At 35.0% G+C, this 25348-nt stretch overlaps 2 protein-coding genes across 2 annotated transcripts in view; one reads left to right on the top strand and one right to left on the bottom strand.

The window, feature by feature from the left end:
- The window catches only part of CENPP (centromere protein P), a 384243-nt gene that overhangs the window by 95980 nt on the left and 262915 nt on the right, over positions 1–25348 (bottom strand). The gene's annotated exons all lie outside the window — the stretch shown is intronic.
- The window catches only part of ECM2 (extracellular matrix protein 2), a 51968-nt gene that overhangs the window by 1074 nt on the left and 25546 nt on the right, over positions 1–25348 (top strand). Inside the window, exon 2 of the mRNA XM_090275753.1 lies at positions 21833–22144. Within this exon, the coding sequence (XP_090131879.1) occupies positions 21856–22144 (289 nt within the window). The 5' untranslated portion in view covers positions 21833–21855. The remainder of the gene's footprint in view (positions 1–21832; positions 22145–25348) is intronic.

The following is a 25348-nucleotide window of genomic DNA, read 5'->3' as shown; positions in this document are numbered from 1 at the left end:
CAGGATGGGGAAACTGGGCACCCTGTTAAGTGAGTGCTCACATGAGGCCCAGGGCCAAAAGGACACTGGAGACTTCCATGGGAGTTTATCTCCAGAGCCCTCAAGTCCAGGGCCCAGCTGCTCATAACTGTTTCCCACCACAGGAGCATCTACATATATGACTATCAAAGCAAGAATATTTCCATGTATGGGGACATTAAAATGCACAGCATAGCATTTATGCTCTCCATCAGAACCCACTTGTCCTGACACTCAGCTAATTCTACTTCCAGCCTATTTCACAGTCCAACTTTTCATAAGCTTTCTCCTGCTGCTATTACTGTTCCTTTCTGATATTAGTTTGCTCTCTGAATTCACTTTTACAATTTTAGCTGTCAATCAGCTAAGGAGTTTGCTCCTTCCTTACATTTTGTATGTAAGTTTTTCTAAAAGCAGATTACAAAAAGTTGTTCTAGTATAGTTTCATTTCAATGACCTTCAGTAAAGATGTCAAAATGACTGCAGTAACTAATGTACATATATACTGAACAAAGTTTGCAGGGCTGAGGTTAGCTGACATAAAAACACCTCAGTGGTGGCAAGTCGCAATATGATCCAAAGGCAACCTGACTAGAGGAAAATGATTTTGTTGGGTAAAGTTATAAAAAGAGCTACTGAGATCGAAGAGGGCAAACTGAACAAGTATCATATCCTCTTCTCTCACCAGATCCCTAGAAATAAGAGAAGCTATATACAAATACACACATGAATATACAGCTATACTAGAAAATAAGGAGATCTGCTGAGACAGAAACTGTGAGGAGTCCTTTGAAGACAGTAAAACATGGGAACAAATTTAAACAGGAAAAAATAGCTATAGTATGGGAGAAAACTATGTAAAAGAGAGCTTGTGTGGAAAAAGAAGCTGTTAGATTAAAAGATCACAAGACGGGTAAATTAAACACACACACACACACCTGCACATTATAGTAAAACTTCTGAATAAGTTGGAAATATGGAAAAAAACTGCTACAGAAAGAGGTAAAGTGAGATTTCTTAGGAAGAGATGAAAATTAGATTCAAGTTCAACTTCTCATCGGTAATACTGGATAAAAGAAACAATGGAATAATATCTGTAAAGTATTGAAGGGAAGTAATTTTGATATAATTCTATTTCCAACCAAATGTCTATTTTCTGACATAAGAATTCAACATTTTTACAACTCACAACATTCTCCTTCAGGAAGTGGCTATATTTCAACAGGAAATAAATGAACCTAAGGGAATTTCTGCTTCTAATAATAACAGACTAGGCAATTCAGGATGACTGATCTGCTGAGAATAATTAGACAACATAGGAAAATAACAGGACCAACATATGGCATAGGATTGAAACCCAAAGAGGTTTGAAACAGCTTTTCTTCTGGAGACATCTGTGGATCCAGAAGAGGTGCCGAGAAGCTTAGTATATAGCTTTAAAACAACCTCATTAGGCAAGAGCAAAACAAAACTCAAACAAAAGGGCCAAGCAAACAGGAGGGGTGGCAGGGAAGAGTGATGCTGGTGAAATCACCAGGCTTGATTTGGGACACAAAATGCTTCAAGTCACTCAATCTATAATTAGTAGTGCCCTTAGACTCCTACTCAAAGCAGAGGTAAATCCTTTTGGGATAAAGAATACATTGTCCTAGGCTTCAAAGTATTTTCATATACAAAAGTCTGGCACTCAAGCAAAAGCCATCAGGCATACAAATAGAATAACATGGCTAAAGACCTAAAGAAATATAGACTACAGAAACAGACATATAGGTGGTCCAAAAAATGGAGTTTTCAGACACAAATTTTTAAAAAAGTGACAAATATGTTCAAAAAAGTAAAATGCAAGACTGAAAATTTCAGTAGAGTCAGAAGCAATAAGAACCCACTGAAACTGATAAAAAAAAATTTTTTTCAAATACCAACCCCACAACAAAAATAAGGAAGTAAATGAGTAGCTTTAATAGCAGATAAATCACAGTTGAAGAGCTAATTAATGAACTATAAGATAGATTAAAATAATAACCAGGATGATCACAGAATCACAGAAGAATAAAAAATACAAGACAGGGAAAGAGACATTTAAAGACATAATAAGAAATGAACAAACAGAATAGAAACAAACTCATAGATACAGAAAATAAACTGATAGTTGTCAAATGGGAGGGGTGTTCGGGGGTTAGGAGGCTGGGTGTAAAAGATGAAGGGGTTAAGTAGTACAAATTGGCAGTTTAAAAAGTCATAGGGATGTAAAGTATAGCACAGAGAATATAATAATATTGTAATAATTATGTATAGTGTCAGATGGGTAATCAGATTTATCAGAGGGATTACTTCATAAGTTATATAAATGTCTAACCATTATGCTATATACCTGAAACAAATATAATATAGTGTCATCTGTAATTGAAAAAAAAAAAATTAAAAAACTCAGAACAAAAAAGACATAAGACATGTAATTGTAGTTCTAAAAAGAAAAAAAAGAGTGAACCAAGAAAGTATTATTTGAAGAGATAAGGGCTTAGAAATTTCTAAATCTGATGCATCTGAGGCTACAGATTCAAAAGTGCCATGAATCTCAAAGAGGATAAAACTAAGAAAATCATAAGGATAATAGAGTGAAACAGCTGAAAACCAAAGCCAAAGCCAAAGGAACGTCTTCAAAGCAGCCAGAAAAAAGGTTACTTTTAAAAGAGAAATAATTAGTTTGACACATGACTACTTAATAGAAATGACAGAAACAAGACATTGAAATTAAATCTTCAAACTGCTGAACAAAAACAGTTCTCAATCTAGAATTTCATATCTAGAGAATATAGCCTTTCAGAATAGACATAAAATAGAAATATTTTCAAATAACCAAAAAAGAGAATTGGTCATCAATCGTCTTGCACTAAAAGAATTAAAGGTGTTCATCAATCAGAAATAATCCTAATAGAAGACTGAAAATGCAAGAAGAAATAAAGAGAAACAAGAAGGATAAATGTTTAGGTAAATCTAAATTAGTGGTTCTCATCTCAGGGCAGGATGATTCCACCCACACCTTAGGATACATTGGTAGTGTCTGGAAACATTTTTGGTTGTCATAACTGAAGAGGTATCTACTGGCTTGAGGCCAGGGATTCTACAAAGTGTAGAAAGCCCAGCCCCCCAACAAAAAAAATTATCCAACCCAAATGTTAATAGTGCTAAAGCTGAGAGAGCCTGATGTAAATGAACTTTGAGTATAAAACAATAATGATGATAATAACCTTTTGAGGGTTTAACATATGTAAAGAAGTAAAATACATGACAAAAGCATCATATGTATCATGATGAAGCTAAAAGTTTCCTGGTCCTTGCATTGTATAGGAAGAGGTAAAGGTACTGATTTGTATTAAACTTGGTAAGTCAAGGATGTGTGTGGTAACCTGTACAAAGAACAGAATGGTAAAATTGTTTAATTGATAATGTAATAATAAAAACTAAGTAATCATTAAGAAAAGCAAGCAAGAATAGAAAAAAGAAAAAAAAAAACCCCACAGAACAAGCAGGATAAAAGAAAGCAAATAGAAAACAGATATAAATCAAAATGTAGTAACTATTACATTAAATATCAGTAGACTAAATGTTCCAATAAAAAGACAAATCTTGTCAGATTGCATTAAAAATGATGTGCTAATAGAAAATATATTGAGCCCTGGCTGGTGTGGCTCAATGGGTTGAGCACCAACCTGTGATCTGAAAGGTTGCTGGTTCGATTTCTGGTCAGGGCACATGCCTGGGTGGCAGGCCTGGTCCCTGGTTGGGGGGGTGTGAGAGGCAGCCAATCAATGTTTCTCTCCCACACCAATGTTTCTCTCCTCTTTTTCTCTCCCTTCCCCTCTCTCTAAAAATGAATAAATAAAATCTTTAAAAAAAGAAAGTACATTGAAAATATAAGACTACAGAAAACTTGGAAATAAAATAATGAAAAAAATATATTAAGTAGACATTAACCAAAAGAAAGCAGCTACATTATTAGATACAGTAGATCTTATGACAAAAAGTGCTACTAGAGAAACAGAGAGAACCTAATGATGAAAGCATCAGAAAAACTATAACAATTATGAATTTATATACAGTAGTCCCTCTCTATATCGCAGTTCACTTATCGTGGCCTCACTGTAAGTGGGATTTTTAAAAATATTATATTTAATTATTTATCGTGAATTTTTCGCTATATCGCAGGATTTTGAGGTACTGTATACATATGTTGTTAAAGTTACATAGGTTTAAGAGTGTAGAATATGTTTAAGAAACAAGTAGTGTTTATAAAAGTGTGGAAAAGGTTAATAAGGGAGTGGGAAAGGTTAATAAGGGACTGGGAATGGTTTATAAGTGTGTAGGAAGGGTTTATAAAGACTTAAAATATATATAAATACTAAAATAAATGTAAGGTTCCTACTTCATGGATTTTTACCTATTGCGGGGGCGGGGGTGTCTAGAATGTAATACCCACGATAAGTGAGGGAATACTGTATACCTAAAATATAGCCTCAAAATATGGGATTATATATGACCAAAATGATTTATAAATATCAAACTATATTCAAAAATAAACCCAAAAGATAATATAGTTTAAAAAAGACTATTGTTATCTTATTTATAAATTAAAATACAAAAATACTTCCATAAGACATATGTTTATAATAACAAAACATTGGAAAAATTAAATATATATCATCAAATTGTTTGTTAAATAACTGATAAAATTAAAATAAAGTGTACAAACCTGATGGATTTATATACACTGACATACAGTGTGGGGCAAAAATAGGTTTACAGTTTGTATGGAAAATAATACAATAATTAATATAATAATACAAGAATAAACTGTTTTGGATACTCACAACTGTAAACCTACTTTTGCCATACCCTGTATATAACCATATATCCACAATTTACTACTGAGTGGAAAGAAAGTAGGTTACAGTATAATATATACCAAACAATGCCATTTGTGTTTAAAAATATATGATGAGTGGATCCAAAAACTGTGGTACATTTACACAATGGAATACTATGTAGCAGAGAGAAAGAAGGAACTCCTGCCATTTGCGACAACATGGATGGAACTAGAGAGTATTATGCTTAGTGAGATAAGCCAGGCAAAGAAAGAAAAATACCATATGATATCACCTAATACAGGAAACTAAAGAACAACCTAAACAAACGAACTAAATAGGACAAGGAGCAGAATAACAGTCAATAGCAGGGAGGGGGAGGGAGAGAAGCGAGATAAGTGAGGGAAGGGTTTAGTCAAGGAGTGTGTATGGAGGACTCATGGACATGGACAACGGGGAAGGATATGATTGTGGGAGAAGGGGTGGGCTGGGGCGGGGGAGCAATGGGGGAAAAATGGGACAACTGTAATTGAAAAATCAAAAAATAAAATTAAAAAAAATAAAAATAAAAATATATGTTCATATATGTTTAGAAGGGGTCATAAAAGATAAATTGAAAGAGGGATAGGAAACTATGGCCCCCAGGCCAAATCCTGTTCTGTTTTGTTTTGTTTTTAAATAAAGTGCCATCAGAACACAATCATGCCCATCTATTTACCTATCTTTTATGCCTACTTTTTGTTACAATAATAGCAAAGCTGAGCAGTTTTGACAGAGACTGTTGGCCAGTAAAGCCAAAAACATTTACTCTCTGAACCTTGAAGAAAAAGTGAGCCAACCCTTGCACAAAAACTGAATTTTGGTTAAGGCAACTATGTTTTATGCCTTATACATATATGTATCACTTTGAAATTTTTTAAAAAATATTATTTTAATAAATTTAAACACATCTTTTCTATTTTTTAAAGGGCAGTGCTATTTTTTTCAACAATCTCTTCAGAAAAACCAAAACAAAACCAGAATGTGTACACGAGAGAACTATAAAGGACCTTATAAATGATTGATAAGAAAAAGATTACAGACTCAGGAGAGAGAAACCATGGGAACATGGCTTTTATCTTTAAATCTCTTATGGGCTATCATGTAGACAACAAATTGTGGCTCAATCTAAGGAAGACCTTTCTCACAGAGCTGTCTTACCATGGAAGATAAAGAATTCCCCATTACCGGAAACCTACATGACTTTAAAGATTTCTTCAAAATCTGAGTTCTGTACAGTGAAGCACCATTTATTATAAATAATGTAGAAAGCTAGGAAACAGCATCACCTGACCACAACAGAAATACAAACTAAAAGTAGGATCGTAAATCAAGGACTATGTGATTCTGACAACATGAACATATGTATGAGACTTGTAAACAGATCAAAAGAGCATCTTGGAATTAGAAGTATCCTGGGAAAGAGATTACAATATGAAAATGGTTTGTTTATAACCCCATCTAGTTATAATTCTTTAGATTCTGTCTGTAAGCGACCTGTGACTATCTTGATTAAAAACTTCAGTAAGTCTTTATTTCTCCAAACCAGGGTTTCCCTTCCTTCCTTCCTTTTCTCTCTTTTTCTTTCTCCCTTCCTTTTCTTTTCCTTTCTCTTTCTTTTCTTTTTCTCCCTCCCTTTTCTTTCCTCCTTTCTTTCTTTCTTTCTCTTTCTCTCTCCCTCCCTCCCTTTTTCTTTTCTTTCTTTCTTTCTCTTTCTTTCTTTTCCTTTCTCTCTCCCTCCCTCCCTTTTTCTTCCTTCCTTCCTTCCTTCCTTCCTTCCTTCCTTCCTTTCTTTCTCCTTCCCTTTTCTCTCTTTTCTTTCTCTCCTTCCTTTCTTCTTTTTTTTTGCTGGCTAATTCTTTGCTGTGGAGGCCTATCCTAGGCACTGTAAGACCTTTAGCAGCATCCCTAGCCTTTATACATTGAAAGCCTGTAGCACCCCTCTCAAGTGTGATTACTAAAATGTATCCAGACATTTCCAAATGTGTCCCCTGGTGGCAAAGTCATCCCCAGTCCAGAGGCATTGCTATAAACTATCCCTGGCAAACTTTTGCTACAAACTATTTTAGGTTTTGAAGGCTACATCATTAACTATCTGTTGTAACTATTCAACTCTGTGATTGTAGAGCAAAAGTACAAGTAATATATATAAATAAATGTGTGGCTGTTTCAATAAAACTATGTATGGATATTGAAATATTAATTTCATATAGTTTAATCTGTCATAAAATATTGTTCTTCCTTTAAAATTTAAAATCATTAAAATATGAAAACCATTTTAAGCACCCCACAGGCTCAATTTAACCTCTGGCCCCTAATTTCCCGATCCCTGATCTAAACTACTAACAATATCACAGTCTGGTCCTCAAGGCCCTCCATGGTATCACTTGACTTCTACCTTAGGAAAGGTCTGTGATCACATGTCATTGCTAAGTAGCTCAGACAAGTTGGGATTGTGAGTTTTATTCATTACATGATTTAGATGTGTGATTTCAAACAGCCACTCTCTAACTCTGAATATCAAAGTGGTAGCCCTATCCAAATACAGTGGTGGAGACAATTAAGCATATATTTGTATTGTATATTTAAATTATAAATTAAAAATTACTATAAAAGAAAAGTGTGTAATTTAAGTTGTACCTGTAAAACCATGACCACAATCAAGAAAATGAATATATCTATAACATCCAAAAGTTCACTAATAAGCCTTGGTGGTAACCTCCTCCACCTGCCTGACTGCAAAACCCTTGTCTCTGTCTTAAAGCACATGGAGATGCTTTCCCTATAGAAAAGTTTGTATTTTCTACAGCTTTATATAAATGAAATCATGTATGTATCCTTCTAAGATTTCTTTTATTCACCATAATTATTCTGAGATTCACCACTGTTATTGCTAAGTAGTCTTCCACTGTATGAATGTATTAGTTTGTTTATCCATGGACATTTAGGTGGCTTCCACTTTTTGTCTAGTATGAAGAAAGCTGCTCTGCACATTTACACACAAGTCTCTGTGTAGACATATGCTTTCAATTCCAGGAGTGGAATGGCTTGGTGAATGGAAGGTGCATGTTTAACTTCTGAAGAAATCGCCAAACTATTTCCTAAAAATGTTTATGCTGTTTTACACTACCAAGAGCATTGTATGAGAATTTTAGTTACTCCACATACTTGTCAACATTTGCTATGGTATGTCTTTTTGAATTTAGCCATTCTAATAGGTGTATAGTGGAACTTCTTTGAGGTTTTATTTTCAAATTCCTTAATGACTAATGATGTTGAGCATCTTATTATGTGCTTATTTGCCATTTGTGTACCATCTTTGGTGAAGTGTGTCAAAAGCTTTGGGCTATTTAAAAAATTGAGTGGTTTTTCTTCTTATAATTGAGTTGTAAGACATCTTTATTCTTGATACAAGTCCTTTTTGAATATGTATTTTGCAAATGTTTTCTCATTATGTGCCATGTCTTTTTATGTTAATACTGTCTTTTGAAGAGAAAAAGATTTAAATTTTTATCAACTTCAATTTATTTTTTAAAACATTACATGCCCTTCATTGCTGTAGTTAAGAAATCTTTGCTAAACCAAAAGTCACCAAAATGTTTTCCTGTTTTCTTCTACAAATTTTATATTTTGCTCTTACATTATGATTGATTTTTTGTTTTGTATGTGTTGAAAAGATCACCCTTGCTCCATTAGAATTGTTTTGTTACCCAATTGACAATTTTTTTTTAGTCTATTTCTATACTCTCTATTCTGTTCCATTGATTTACTTGTACATTTTTTTTTTTGACTAGATACAAGGCCACAAAGACAACCTTAACAAGCTTTATTTACTGACCATAGTGAAATAAAGTTCAAAGTTAGCAACAGAAAGATATATAAAACAATATATAAATAATATACAGAACAATCTGGAAATTAAGAACAGAAAATATATATAGTCTCCTATGAAATTCTTTGGTTGATGTGTTAAAAAAGAAATTACAAGCAATAATGAGAAGACTGCATACCAAAATCAATGTAATGTAGTCAAAGTGGTATACAGAGGAATATTTATGACCTGACATACACAATAAAAAATAGGAAATAAACCAAGTTTTCAACTCAAAAAAATAACAAAATGAGGACAAATAAACCTGAACAATGTAGGGAAAACATGACTAGAATTCCAAATTGGTAAAATCTTAACTTAATTAAATGTGTAAGTATCAAATTACATATAAAAATGTTCTCATAATAGAATCAAATTAATAAAAACCATATTATATTAATAAAATAGAAAAGCTACTGGAAAGTGTGATCAAGAAAAAACATAAAAGGTGTACATATACAACATTAGGAATAAAGAGAGAGCTACAAGTAAAAACTTAAAGAGTCTTGAACATTAGATTATATAATTTTATATTATATATTAAAAAATCTAGATGAGATATGTAATTTTCTAAGAAAATAAAATTTATCAAATCTATACTTGGAAAAAAAAAAAAGGAAACCTAGATAAGACTAATGACCACAGAAGACTTGAAACAGTAGGAAAGAACCAATTTTGGACAGACATTAGGCCCAGATGGATTTATATATGTGTAGTGGGGACAGGTTGGTTGTTTTTTTAACCAAATATTAAAGAAAAGGAGAATGCCCATTTTATACAAACTGTACCAGAGAATGGGGGAAAATGTAGAAAACTCAAATCACTTGATAAGGCTAGTATAACCCTGATATCATAATTAGACAAAGAAAGTATAAGAAAAATTGACCAATATTACTTATAAATAGAGATACAAAAATTCTAAGTAAAATATTCGCAAATGGAATCTGGATTGCTGCTTAAAATGACCAATGTCTATCTGAGGAATACAAGGCATCTGACCAATTTCACAATAAAATTCACAATAAAAACTCTTAGCTAACAAGGGACAGAAGCTACAGCAAACATACTTAAAAGTTAGTAGCATTCCTGTTAAAGTTAGGAAGAAGATATGGATGACCGCTGCCATGACCACTAATCTATTAGAGGCCCTTGCCATATGACAAGAAAAAGAAATGAAGTATAAAGATTGATAAGGAAGAAACATGTGATTTTCAGAAGATACAACAGTGTAACTAGATGATCCAAGAGACTCAACTGATAAAATAGTAGAACTAAAAAGAGAACTCAGCAAGTTGATCAGATATAAAATCAGTAACACTCAGGTATACCAGTAATAACTAATTGGACAATGTAATAGAAAAATATTCTATTCACAAAAGCAAAACAAACTATAAGATACCTAAAATAACCTTAATTAAAAAATCATAGTCATGTTTAGACTACAAAACCTTACAAAAGAATATTCTTAAAAAATTGAACAGATATGTTTATTTATTATAGTTATATAATGCATGTTATTGTATAAGATTTATATTATAAATGTATGTTAAATGTATGAATATATATTATATATTATGTAAGTTCCTCCCCAAATCATATTATAAGCAATATAGTCTCAATCAAAATCAAATCAGTTTTTCATGGAGTGTGACAAACTGACTTTAAAATTCAAATGAAAAACTGTGCATAAAAAGTCAACTTTTTTTTGTAAAAAAAGAGCAAAGAGAGAATTACTTTTGATATATAAAAATATTTTATAAAGCTATAACAATCAAAATAGTTTGGAATTAGCTCAGGAAAAGATCAATACTCAATTTCAGAATCGAGAGTCAAGAAACAATCTCAAATACATGGGACTCCAAGGATTAATAGAGGAGGAGTAGCAAATCAGTGGAAAAAGGACAATATATTCAATAAAAAGCATTGATGAAATGGGCTATTTATTTGAAAAAAATGAAATTAGATCCACATCTTCATGAAAATAAATTATGGGTGAAATAAAGGAGTATTGAGAAGAAAAACATATAAAGACTTTGGAAGCCCTTTTAAAATGACACACAAAAAAAGCTATACATAAAACGATCGATATACTTGAGTCATAATTTTTAAAGTCTGCATTTAAAAAGGCACATTATAAAAGTTGAGAGAAGACAGAAAATATTTGTAGTATATTAGGCTGAATCATATAAAACAGCAATTTCAGGTGGTTCAATCACATAATCAGGACCACCTCTAGATTTGCCCTACACACACCTCCATGCTCTTCCTCTTATAGTTGGCTGGATATGCAGGATAACCTTAGAAGCCATGTGGGGAAGTTAGCAGAGTCCCCACCAGCCTAGGTCTCTGAATGACTGCATGGAACAGAGTGGCTCTGACTTCAACATCCACCCAAGACTGTTTAGTTTTACCAAGTGCTTTGATTCCTCTTTTTATCTCTTTCCTTTTGTTGGAAAACTGTTTAACCTCCTTTTTGATGGCCTCTTGGCTTTTTTGTTGTATCCAGGGAATCTCCTTTGTATTATCAACTTGGACTAATTCTTCTTGTGATGAGTCAATGCTTAAGTTCATATTCTCATTTAACTTAGAAAAAGATAGGCATTTCTTAAGTTTAAAATTCATCAAGTTTTTCTCCCATGCTACTTCCTATAATTGTTTTGAATCCTTTTGAACTTGTTTTTTTAAAAAAATTATTTATTTTTTTGTTTATTTTAGAAAGAGGAGAAAGGAGAAAGAGAGGGAGAGAAACATCACTGTGTGGTTTCCTCTCACTTGCGCCCCCAACTGGGGACCTGACGTGCAACCTAGTTATGTGCCGACTGAGAATCGAACCAGCGACACCTGGTTTGCAGGCCAACGCTCAATCCACTGAGCCACATCAGCCAGGGTTTACTTGTACATCTTAACACTAAAACCCCACTATCTTTATTTCTCTAGCTTTTAATAGCTATTGAAATCAAGTACTCTTAGTCCTCAAATTTATTCTTTTTTACAAAGTTAATTTGGCTATTCTAGTTCTTTGCATTTCCATATAAGGTTTAGAATCACCTTGTCAATTAAGGGAAAAAAAAAGCCCACTAAACTTTTGTCTCTGTGACAAATCTATAGATTAATTTAAAGGAGAATTGAGAATTTAAAACTGAGCCATATGACCCATATACACAATGTATATCTCCATTTATATATGTCTTTGTTCATTTATCTCAGTAATGCTTTCAGTATTCAGGTCTGTGATCCTGTACACTTTTCGCCAGAAGTATCCTTTAGAATTTAACATTTTTATGCTATTATAAATAGTGCTGTATTTTTAACTTCATTTACTGATTGCTGTTAGCATATAGAAATTGATTTTTGTATACTGATCTTGTATCCTGAAAGCTTGCTGAACTCTTACTAGTTTTAGAAGCTTTCTTGTAGACACCATAAAATTGTATATAGATAACCAAAGACATCTGTGCAAAAAGCAAAAATTACTCCTCCCTTTCCAATCGGCAGGCATTTTGTTTTTCGGTCTTACCTTACTATACTGGTTAGAACAATCAGTAAGATGTTCACTCGAGGTGGTAAGATCACACATCTTTTTACTCCTAACCTTAAGGGAAAGCATTGTATTTAATCATTAAGCATAATAGCAGTAAGTTTTTAATTTGTATGGCAGTTATCCAGATTTAGAGTTCACAGCAAGTGAAAATTGATGAACCTACACAGACATATCATTATAATCAAGTCAATAATTTACATTACTTGGTGTTCTATAGTCCATGAATCTGGATAAATGTATAATGATATGTATACTGTATATCATGACACTATAATGTCCTAAAAATCTTCTGTGCTCCATCTATTTATACATCCCTCTCCCATGACACCAACTCTTGGCAACCACTGATTTTTTATTTTCTTTTATCCTCATCTGAGGACAATTTTTTCATTGCTTTTTAGAGAGAGAGAGGAAGGAACATCAACGCAAAAGAGAAGCACTGATTGGCTACCTCCGGACATCTGTGATTTTTTTTTACTGCCTTTCCTGGAGTGTCATATAGTTGCAATAGTACAGCATTAGCATTTTCAGACTGGCTTCTTTCACTTAGTAGTATGCATTTAAGGTTCCTCCATGTCTTTTCAAAAGTTGACAGCTTTTTATGTTAAAATATATTTTACTGATTATGATATTACAGTTGTCCCAATTACTTTTCTCTTTGCTCCCCTCTTCCCAATACTCCCCTTCCCTCCAGCAATCACAACCCCTTTAGTTCATGTCCACGCATTGTGCACATAAGTCGTTTGGCTTCACCCTTTCCTATATTATTCCTAACTTTCCCCTGTCTATTGTGTACCAACCAATTATGCTTCCTATTTCCTGCACCATTTCCCCATTCCTCCTTCTTCACCCACCCAGCTGATAACCCTCCAAATAATCCCCATACCTAAGATTCTGTTCCTATTCTGGTTGTTTGCTTAGTTTGTTTTTGTTTTTACTTTTTAGATTCAGTTGTTGACAGTTGTGAGTTTGTTGTCATTTTAATGTACATAGTGTTGATCTTCTTTTTCTTAAATAAGTCCCTTTAACATTTCATATAATAATCGCTTGGTGATGATGAACTCCTTTACCTTTACCTTGTCTCGGAAGCACTTTCTCTGCCCTTCCATTCTAAATGACAGCTTTGCTGGATAGAGTAATCTAGGTTGTAGGTCCCTGCTTTTCATCAATTTGAATAGTTCTTGCCAGCCACTTCTTGCCTGCAAAGTTTCTTTTGAGAAATTAGCTGACAGTCTTATAGGTACCCCTTTGTAGGTAACTCTGCTTTTCTCTTGCTGCTTTTAAGATTCTCTGTCTTTCACCTTTGGCATTTTAATGATGATGTGTCTTGGTGTGGTCCCCTTTGGGTCTAGCTTCTTTGGGACTCTCTGTGCTTCCTGGACTTGTGTGTCTATTTCCTTCACCAAACTTAGTAATTTTTGCTTCATTATTTTTTCACATTAGCTTTCGATTTCTTGCTCTTCCTCTTCTCCTTCTGGCACCCCTATGATTCGGATCTTGGCATGTTTAAAGTTGTCCCAGAGTTTCCTAAGCCTCTCCTCACTTTTTTTCAGTTCTTGTTTCTTCATTCTGTACTGGTTGACTGTTTTTTTCTTATGTTCCAAGTCATTGATTTGAACCCCGGTTTCATATCCTTTACCATCGGTTTTGTGTGGATTTTCCTTCGTTCCATTTAGCATAGCCTTCAGTTCTTCCCTTATGCGTTTGCCATACTTAAGCATATCTGTCAAGTCTGTGAGCATCTTTTATCACCTGTGTTTTGAACTCTGCATCTGTTAGGTTGGCTATCTCCTCATCGCTTACTTCTCCCACTGGAACCTTGATCCGTTCCCTCATTTGGGCCATAGTTCTCTGTCTGATCATCTTGACAGGCTTCTGTGTTTGTCTACCTCTGTGTCTTAGGTAGAGCTATTGCAGCTGTCTGAATGAGTATTTCTTCTCTATATTCTTCTCAATTTTCTGGAATTTTTGGTTGTCTCTAGTTTTGAGGTAGTTATATTCCTTCTTAGTTGTGGAGGGAGACAGAGCATGTCTATCTAGGCCTCCATCTTGGCCGGAAGTCCTAGCTTGTTTCTTTCTAGCACTGAACAACATTCCATTGTCTGGAGGGACTGCAGTTTATCCATTCACCTACTCAAGGGCATCTGGCAATTGTGAATAAAATTGCTGTAAACATCCAGATGTAGGTTTTCAGGTGGACATAAGTTTTCAACTCATTTGGATAAATACCAAGTACTATGTTTGCTGGGCCATATGTTTACTTTTCTGAAAAACTTAACAAAATGTCTTCCAAAGTGGCTACAACCCTTCTGCATTCATATCAGCAATGAATGAGAGTTCCTGTTGCTCCACATGCTTGTCAGCATTTGGTGTTGTCAGTGTTTTTGAGTTTGGTAGTTCTACAGGTGTGTATAGTGCTATCCTGTTGTTTTACCTTGCAACCCACTATTTTAAAAATCATTATTTGAGACAGGACATTAAACATTTTGGATAATTAAAAACTGGTCTATTTGTTTTTGTAGTTCTATCAGTTTTATATCTTCATGAAGAAAATACTTCTTTCGCATTATACAATAGCACTCTTTGTGCTTGGTGATATTTTTCTTCATCTTATCTACTGCATCTAGTATTAGCAGAGACATTCCACATTTCTTTTAAAAACTTTTCAGCTGACATTCAGTATCACTTTACTTTCAAGTGTGTAACATAGTGATTAGACATTTATATACCTTACAAAATGATCAACCAAATAAGTCTAGTACCCACCTGACTATATTCCCTATGCTGTATTTTACATCCCTGCATTCCATATTTATTTATAACTTGTTTATTTTTAAATTACAGTTGACACTCAATATTATTTTATATTTCTTTCAAATATGCAACATGGAGAACAGAAATTTATATATTTATATGTTCTATGAAGTGATCTCCTCAGCTAAGTCTAGTACCCACCTGGCACCAAATATGGTTATTGCAGTATTATTTACTATATTTATTCCCTATGCTGTACTTTACATAGGGAATAAATATAGTAAATAACTCATGACTGTTTTGTAACTACCAATTTGTATTTCTTAATCCCTTCACCTTTTCATCCAGGCCCAAACTCCTCCCACCTAGTAACCACAAGTTTGTTCTCTGTATCCATGAGTCTGCTTCTGTTTGGTTTGTTCTTCAGATAACATAAAAAGCAAAATCATTTGTTATTTGTCTTTCTATGCCTTACTTGTTTCATTTAGCATAATACCCTCTAGGTCCATCCATGTGGTCACAAAAGGTAAGATTTCATTCTTTTTCTGGCCAAGTAGTATTCCATTGTATATATGTACAACATCTTCTTTACCCAGTCATCTATCATTGGTCACTCAGGTTGCTTCCACATCTTGGCTACTGTAAACAATGCTGCAAATGAACATAGGGGTGCAAGTATCTTTTCAAAGTAGTTTTGAATTTCTTTGGATAAATACCCAGGAGTGCAATTGCTGGGTCATAAGATGGTTCTATTTTTAATTTTTTGATGAACCTCCATACTGTTTTCCCCCAGTGGCTGCACCCATTTGCAATCCACCCACAGTGCACAGTGTTCTCATTTCTCCACATCCTTGTTGACACTTGTTTATTTATTGATGATAGACATTCTAACAGGTGTGAGTTGATATCTCACTGTATTTTTAAATTGCATTTATCTGATGATTGATTATTGACTTTGAGCCATGTGTATGTCCTCTTTGGAAAAATGTCTATTCAGGTCCTCTGACCATTTTTAACTGAATTGTTTGGGGTTTTTAAAAGTATTAAGTTGTGTAAGTTATTTACAAATTTCAGATATGAATCCCTTACTAGATGTATAATCAACTAATATGTTCTCCCATTCAATAAACTTTCTTTTTGTTGAATTTGATGTAGTCCCATTTGTTTACCTTTTCTTGTTTCCTTTGCCAGAGGAGACATACCCTCCCCCCCCAAAAAAATCTATTAAGCATGTCAGAGAGTCTACTGCCTATGTTTCCTTTTAAAAGTTTTATGGTTTAAGCTCTTACATTTAAGTCTTTAATCCATTTTGAGTTTACTCTTGTACATGGTGTAAGAAGGTAGTCTAGCTGCATTTTTGCGTGTATATGTCCAGTTTATTGAATAGACTGTCTTTATCCCATTGTATATCCTTGCCTTCTTTGTCATAATATTAATTGACCACATAGATGTAAACTTACTTATGGGCTCTCTATTCTGTTCCACTGATCTATGTGACTATTTTTATGTCAGTACCATAATGTTTTCATTACTACAGCCTTGTAGTAGAGTTTGGTATCAGGTAGTGTTAGACCTTAAACTTTGTACTACTTTTTCAGCAATCTTGACATAGGTTGCTCTGGGTAGTATGGACATTTTTTAAGAGATATGATTTATTGATTATGCTGTTACAGTTGTCCTGATTTCTTTTCCCTTTGTTACCCTCCACCAAGTTGCCCCCCGACCCCCACTTAGTCCATGCCCATTGGTTGTACATATAGTTCATCTCAAGATCTTCCTATCTACTCCACTCCCTCCTACTATGCTTCTTAATTCCTGTACCATCTCCCTCCCTTTCTCTCCTTCCCCCTCCACAGTGACCTCCCCCCAATATGTTCCCCATACCTATAATTCTTTTTCTACTCTCGTTGCTTACTTAGCTTGCCTTTGTTTCGATTCCCTATCTTCTGTTGTTGGTTGCTGTGATACAGTTTTCATTTTAATGTTCATAGTTTTGATCCTCTTTCTCCTAAACAAGTCCCTTTAACGTTTCATATAACAGTGGTTTGGATCTAATGAACTCCTTCAGTTTTACTTTGTCCTGGAAGCACTTTCTCCGCCCTTCTATTCTGAATGATAGCTTCGATGGATAGAGTAATCATGGTTGTAGGTTTTTGCTTTTCATTACTTTGAATATTTCTTGCCAGTCCCTTCTTGCCTGCAGAGTCTCCTTTGAGAAACCAGCTGATAATCTAATTGGGACCCCTTTGTACATAGTTCTCCTCTTCTCTCTTGCTGCTTTTAAGATTCGCTCTTTATCCTCCATTTTTGACATTTTGATTATAATGTGTCTTGGTGTGGTTCTCCCTGAATCTAGTTCTTTTTGGAACTCCCTGTGCTTCCTGGACCTGTAAGTCTATTTCCTTCCCCAAGTTCGGGAAGTTTTTCTTCATTAAGTTTTCACATAATTTTTCAATTTCTAATTCTCCTTCTTCACCTTCTGGCAACCCTATGATTTGGATGTTTGTCCCATAGGTTTCTGAGCGTTTGCTTATTTTCCTCACTTCTCATTTCCTCTTTCTGCACTGGTTGACTGTTTGTTCCTTCCCTACATTCCGATTTGTTGATTTGATCCCTGGTTTCCCTTCCCTTGCCACTTGTTTCGTATGTATTTTCGTTCATTTCAGCAGGACTGGCCTTCATTCCTTCCCCGTCTTGTTTAAGATCTGCGTTAGATCTGTAAGCTTTCTTATAACCAGAGCTCTGAACTAAGCCTCAGAAAGATTTCCTTTCTGCTGGTCCGATAGATCATATATTTGCCATCTGGTCAGCTACATGATTGGGATCTCTATCATGATCCCTGCCATCCTGACAGTTTTGTGTTTACCTTTCCTTCCTGGGTGGGGTTGTCACACCTCCTATGCTATAGGAGGTGGAGCCCTGTGCACTCATCACTACCAGTTGACCCTTTTCACCACGCTGTGGCGCTTAGTGTGGGGGCGGGGGTCCAAGATGGGTTCCTGACGTTCACTCTCTGCTGAGACCAGGAGACTCCTCCTCCGTCCCCACGCCCTCTGGGCCTCACAATCCGAGGCAATGGGGGGGTCTGCCTTCCCCGGCATTGGAATCGCGAGCTGACAGGTTTGGTCTGCAGCCAGGGGTGCTCCCCAGGCGCCTCTCACCTCCCCTTAAATATGGGCGTCTGTGCTTACTGCGGTCCCGCCGCCTTCACCGCAGCTACCACTGCCAGCACAGCTTGACCTCTCTGCCCCGGCTTCGCCCCTCTTACCCGTCTGGATGAGCACCACTTCTTTATAACTTCATATGTAGGACTTCCATGAAGCTTTATTTTCTGGAACTTCTGGTTATTTCTGGTTTTGCAGTCGTTGTATTCCTTCTTAGTTGTGGAGGGAGATGGAGCTTGTCAGTCTTGGCCTCCATCTTGGCCGGAAGTCAGTATGGACATTTTAACAATGTTAATTCTTCCTGTACATGAGCATGATATATGCTTCCATTTACTTGTATTTTCTTCAACTTCTTTCTTCAATGTCTTATAATTTTATGAGCACAGGTCTTTGACATCCTCAGTTAAATTTACTCCTAGGTATTTTTTTGATGCAATGTAAATGAGATTGTTTTCTTAATTTCTCTTTCTGATAGTTATCGGCGTACAAAAATCCCAACCAATTTCTGAGTATTAATTTAGTATCCTGCTACTTGACTGAATTAATTTATCAGTTGTAATAGTTTTTGGTGGGAAATTTAGGGTTCTCTCTCTATAGTATCATGTCTTCTACAAATAATGACAGGTTTACTTTTTCCTTTACAATTTGGATGCCTTTTATTTTTTTGTCTGATTGCTGTGGCTAGAATTTATAATGCTATTTTGAATAAAAGTGGTGAAAGTAGCCATCCTTGTCTTTTTCCTGATCTTACGGGAAACTGTTTTAGCTTTCCCCATTGAGTATGAAGTTAGCCATGGTGTTTATTATGCTGAGGTATATTCCCGCTATTCCCACTTTGCTGAAAGTTTTTATTATAAATGGATGCTGGATTTTGTCCAATCTTTATCTGCATTATTGATAGAATCGTATGACTTGCACCCTTCATTTTGTTTACGTGGTGTGCCACTTATATTGATTTGAGAATATTCAACCAACATGGCATCCCAGGAATAAATCCCAATTGATCATGGTATATAATATTTTTAAAACACTGATGAACTCAGTTTGCTAATATTAGTCTGAGGACTTTTGCATTTATGTTCATCAGGGATATTGACCTGTAATTTTTTGGTAATATCTTTGTTTAGTTTTGGGTCTGGGTGGCCTCGTATGATAAGCTTGAAAGCCTTCCCTCCTCTTGAATTTTCTGTAAGTTTGTGAAAAGGAGGTGTTCATTCTTCTTTTAATTTTCATAAAATTCACCTGTAAAGGCAACCTGTCCTGGACTTTTGTTTTGGGGGAGTTTTTTTGATTATTAATTTAATTTCCTTGGTTATAATCAGTCTGTTAAATCTTGTTTTTTCTTTTTTAACTTAATTTAATTTTAAAAAATTTTTATTGTTTTTCTTAATTCAGTTTTGGAAGATTATATGTTTCTAGGAATTAATGCATTTCTTCTAGATTGCCCAACTCATTGGCATATGATACTTTGTAGCATTTTATTACAGCCCTTTGCATTTATGTGGTGTCAGTTGTCACTTCTCTTTCATTCCTGATTTTATTTATTTGGGTTCATTCTCTCTCTCCCCTTTTTTTTTTCTTGATGAATCTGCTTATGCTTAAAGGTTGATCAATCTTGTTTATCTTTAAAAAGAAAAAACAGGTCTCGGTTTCACTTATCTTTTGTATTGTTTTTCAGACTCTTCCATTTATTTCTATTCTGATCTTTATTATTTCCTTCCTTCTACTAACTTTAGCTGTGTTTGTTGTTCTTTTTCTTGTCCTATTAGGTGTAAGGTCAGATTGTTTGCTTAAAATTTTTATCGCTTCTTAAGGTTGGCCTGTATTGTAATGTATTTCCTTCTTAGGACTGCTTTTGCTGTGTCCCACAGATTTTTGGGTTGCTGTGTTCCTATTTTTAGTTGTCAGTGAATGAGTGTCATTTGTACCTAGGCAAAGAATCCAGGGTGGCATCCTGTCTTTGCTATAATCATTAAGGTTTCTACTGAGAGAAGATCAGAATATTTGGCTAGACTTGGCATTGATCACCCCATCTTGTGTAATTTGGGTGACAGGTACTGTGATGCGGAAGGCCTGCTTCAACCCTAGTACATGGTCTTCCATTCACACGCTCTTGGGATTCCCACAGCCTACTCACTGGTTTTGAAGCAGACCTGTAAGATAGTAGCATCTGGATGTCAGCAGCTCACTGTCATACAGAAAGACTGAATCAAAGGCTTAGAGGATCTTTTGACTAGTTCCTAAGGTCTGAACAAGATTGCTGGTTGACAGAGTCTATGGCCGCTGTTGGCCCTTTGAGTCTTCAAAGTCCCTCCTTTGCAGCTTGAAGTTTGAATCCCTGTATGCAACATCACTTTGAACCTTTACCATTCCTTCCCATCACTAGCCAGACTGACTTTTTCTGACATATAACAGTTTTGTTCTGGTTGAGAGAGATGATCAAGGCAGGTCTGTGAGGAGTGGGATAAACTTCCCTGAACAAAGCTGCCACTTTAAGGGTTCTGGTGCCTTAGGATCCCCGGAGTTTCATATTTCCTTCCATATACCCTGGCTGTGTGGAGAGGGCAGCTGATTTCAAAGAGTACTGATAATGAGGAAACCTAAGGGAAGAGCTGCCAGGCAGTGGTAAGGGTGGGGATACTGGCTCTGAGCTCAGAGGGGCAATGGACACTGCACAAACCTTCTGTTGAAAGACTAACTGCAGGTCCAAGTACATGGCTGGGTGACCCTTCAACAAAGCCCCTGTATTCACCTTTGAAGGGTTTCTCTTTACCTGTCTCTGCTACTTGACTTTACAGAGCCTGGACCATCCTGTCTGACTACAATGCTACTACCACACTTAAGTCTTTCTCAGCAAGAGCACTGAAGTATTTCTCAAATACATTTTCAGCTTTACTACGTACAGGGCACTGTGATGCTCTTGCAACCAGCTGATTAAGAGTTACTCTTTGTCCCTCTTCTTTATAACTGATGCTAGTTTACTGTTATTTTTATATACTGCAATCATGTCCATTGACCCAACAATGAAAACTGTAAAGCTAGAAAATGAACAAAATAGAAGACCTGGTAAAATGGGTTGGATCAGTCACAAGAGGAGTTGGCAGACAGGTGGAAGGAAATCCCCTGAGTAACTTCTGAAAACCTACAACACAGTGGTCCAGAGAAGGGTTGGCAAACTATAGCCTGGATGCCAAGTCTGATCCACTGCCTGTTTTGTAAATAGAGTTTTATTGGCATACTCATCTGTGTATATATTGTCTGGTTTTGTACTACATGGGCCTAAGGAAGAGTTATGACAGAGAACATATGACCTGTAAAGCCTAAAATATTTGCTATCTGGTCCTTTATTGGAAAAAGTCTGCTCATGTCTGGTCTAGAGATAAAGATATTAGAAGTTTTTTGATTCTAATAGAAAATTTCTAAATTCTGATTTGGCAGTACTACTACAGTATAGAGCCCATATATCATGTGTCTTATTTCTCAAAGACTTGCTGCTGAGGCACACAGGCACTTATAAGCCAGTTTTTGGATGTAAAAATATGGTCACCATTAACTCAGAAATTCTGTTTCATTCTCACTCTAGAAACTGGGTGGTGAAAAACCAGCATGAAATTTGCGAGTTTATTTTGTTTTTTTCTGCTTATCATTTTTCAAACTGATTTTGGACAAAATGATGAAACTCCTACTAAGCAAAGGAAGAAGATGTATTACAAGAGACTGAAGAAAAGTTCTTTGCCTATCCACAGATCCGATAAACAGCTTAGAATTCAGCAAATAATGATGGTGACACCAGCAGTAAAACTTCCCATGGTTAACTTGGATTATAGCATGGAGGAGAAATCTGAATCCTTTCTAAGCTTTCTTGGAGTAGAATCAAGTTATAATGTACTACCAGGTAAGAAAACCATACTAGAGAGAGGAGGAGACAAAGAACACCCACTAAGATAATTTGTAAAAAATTCAACTTATCTTTTGGTTTAACCTATGAAGATAAATCTTCAATTAATTTGAAAAAAATCACTCATAGAATGCATTTATAAAGTTACTGGTAAAAAGACAAACTAATCATCCTACAACTACACTTATAAAACTATAGTTACTATTTTGTTTTATTTATTACTAGCCTGTTTACTATGCCACATTTTTTAAATAGTTGTAATCATAACATAGAAAACTTAAACGTAAATTTGTAAAGTGCTTTTTCACTTATAATGACATGTCATCTAGGATATAGATATAAATGATTCAGGTTATTCTATGAACCCATGACTATTAAATATTTTCAATAAAAATTTAACAAAAATGGAGTTAAGCTATTCTATTTTATACAGACTAAATTACTAAATTTTTAACAGTTGAAAAGATCGGAAATTCTGCCAAATATTTCAAATAGGCATTTTTAAGAACTAGTATTTAATGGTCCACATTTTTGCAGATTTGGGATAAAAAAAATTACCGTATTTTTCACACCATAAGACGCACTTAGGTTTAGAGGAGGAAAACAAGAAAAAAATTTTCTGAACCAAATGGTGTACTAAAATATTTAATAAAATATAATAGAATAATATTTCAACCATGTATTGTGAACAGCAGTCAACAGCAGTATTAAGAACCGTCATCACTGTCATTAACGAATGAGGAGAGACTTTAAGGTTCAAGTACTCTTCTAGTTTTCTGGGAACCCCAAGAACTCATCATTGCTAGTATCAGAATTTATGAAGCTCAGTTGTCACAATCACTGATATCAGTTTCTTCACTATCTTCATACTGACCAGGCACCCTGAGACTCAGCAGTAAAGTGGGATATTTAAGTGTCTCCACGGGTTTCGTGTGGGCCCACCGCTTCCTATTCTAACAGCTGTTGCCACTGCTGGACAGGTCAGGCAATACACACCACGGTCTGTGACACAATATTCGCTCCACAAGACTCACAGACATTTCCTCCCCACTTTTTTTGGGGGGGAAGTGTGTCTTATAGAGCGAAAAATACGGTATATTATACATATGTTACTGTTTCATAAAACGTTCAAAAGCAAAAGAAAATATCACCACATTATATTCTGTGGCCAATACTTCATATGTTGTCTCTAGAAAACCAATGCTTCTACATGGTGGTATTTCCACAAAGTTAAGAGAAATAACATAAAATTTCCATGCAAATATACAGCTTAGATCACATTTACAGCATGACTGGGTGAAAAGTCGAAGGCAGGGAAATCTACTGAGATATCATAATACTATACCCACAACTGCTAAAGAATAACAAGGTCAATATTCCTAGTTAATCAAAAAAATACCCAAGATATAATAGAAAACAAAAAGGCTGAAAAGTAGTATGCATAATGTGATCTCAAATCTGTTTAAAAACATGTAATATAGGGAAGTGTGAATAAAAACGCATAGATGTGTACTAAACATTTCTCAGTTGTCCTAAAATGTTTATAAAACTGTAGTAAAATAAACTTAACACAAAACTTACCATTTTAACATTATAAAGTATACAATTCAGTGGCATTTAGTACACTCACTATGTTGTGTAATGATTATCACTTATCTAGCTCCTGAACACTTTCTTCACCCCAAAAGGAAACTCTATTAAGCAGTCACTCCATTTCCCCCTAACCCTAGTCCCTGGCAACTACTAATCTGTCTCTAAAGTATTCCTATTCTGGATATGTCATATAAAAGGAGTTATATAATATATGGCCTTTCATGTCTGGCTTCTGTCACTTAGTATAATGATTTCAAGGCTCATTCATTTTTATGGCTGAATAATATTCTATTATATAGATATGCCACATTTATTTGTCCATTCATCTACTGATGGACTTCGTTTTTTTTTTTCTCTAACTTTTGGCTACTATGAACAGCACAACTATGAACATTCGTGAACAAGTTTCTATTTGAACTCCTGCTTTCAGTTTTCTTAGGCATATGTCTAGAATGGAATATGGGGCCCCCAGGAGCTGGGCCATATGGTAATTTTAATTTATTGATGAACCACCAAATGCTTTCTACAAAGGTGACAGACATCATTTTATATCTCCACCAGCAATGTTCAAAGATTCCAATTTCTCTGCATCCTTGCCAACATTTATTATTTTCCATTTTTTAAAACAGTCATTCTTGTGAATGCGAAGTGGTATTTTAATGTATATTTCCCTAATGACTAATGATGTTGAACACCTTCTTATGTGTTTATTTCCTATTGTATATTTTCTTCTGAGAAATGTCTGCTCAAGTCCTTTGCCCATTTTTTAATTGGGTTGTTTGTCTTTCTGTTGTTAAGTTGTTAAGTTATAAGAGTTCTTTATGCATACTGTAGATATTAGGCCTTTATCTGATATGATCTGCAAATATTTCTCCCATTGTATATGCTGTCCTTTCACTTTCTTGACAATATCCTTTGATGCATCAACATTTTAATTTTGATGAAGTCCAATTTATTTTTTGTTGCTTGTGCTTTTGGAGTCATATCTAAAAATTCAAGGTCATAAAGATTTGCACCTATGTGTTCTCTGAGGATTATAGTTTTAGCTCATATATTTAGGTTGTTGATCCACTCTGAGTTTAATTATTATACTTGGTGTGAGGTAGGAGACAACTTCATTCTTTTGCATGTGGATACGCAGTTGTTCCAGTACCATTTGTTGAAGAGATTTTTTTTTTCTCTACTGAATGGTCTTCACACTCTTGTCAAAAACCATTCAGCCATAGGTATGGGTTTATTTCAGGACTCTCAATATTCTATTAGTCTATATGCTTAGCTTCATGCCACACTGCCATAAGCTGATTATTGCAGCTTTGTAGTAACTTCTGAAATCTCTAAGTGTGTGTGCTTTAAATTTGTTCTTTTTTCCCCCAAGATTTTTGACTGTTCAGGGCCCTTTGTGATTCCTTATAAGTTTGAGGCTCAACTTTCTATTTCTGCAAAAAAAGATTGTTGGAATTATGACAGAATCTAGTACTTTTATAATCAGGAAAAAAATTTTAATGAATATGTATTTTTTTCCACAGAAGGATAATAATCCACTGGTTACTATCCAAATGAGTAGGGCTGGAACTGGACTGACACAGTGGTGAGGGAAAGGACGGGACA

The sequence above is a fragment of the Furipterus horrens genome, unplaced genomic scaffold, assembly GCF_987537825.1.
Source record: "Furipterus horrens unplaced genomic scaffold, mFurHor1.1.pri manual_scaffold_4, whole genome shotgun sequence".
Taxonomy (NCBI): domain Eukaryota; kingdom Metazoa; phylum Chordata; class Mammalia; order Chiroptera; family Furipteridae; genus Furipterus; species Furipterus horrens.
This window is presented reverse-complemented; position numbering and strand designations above follow the sequence as displayed.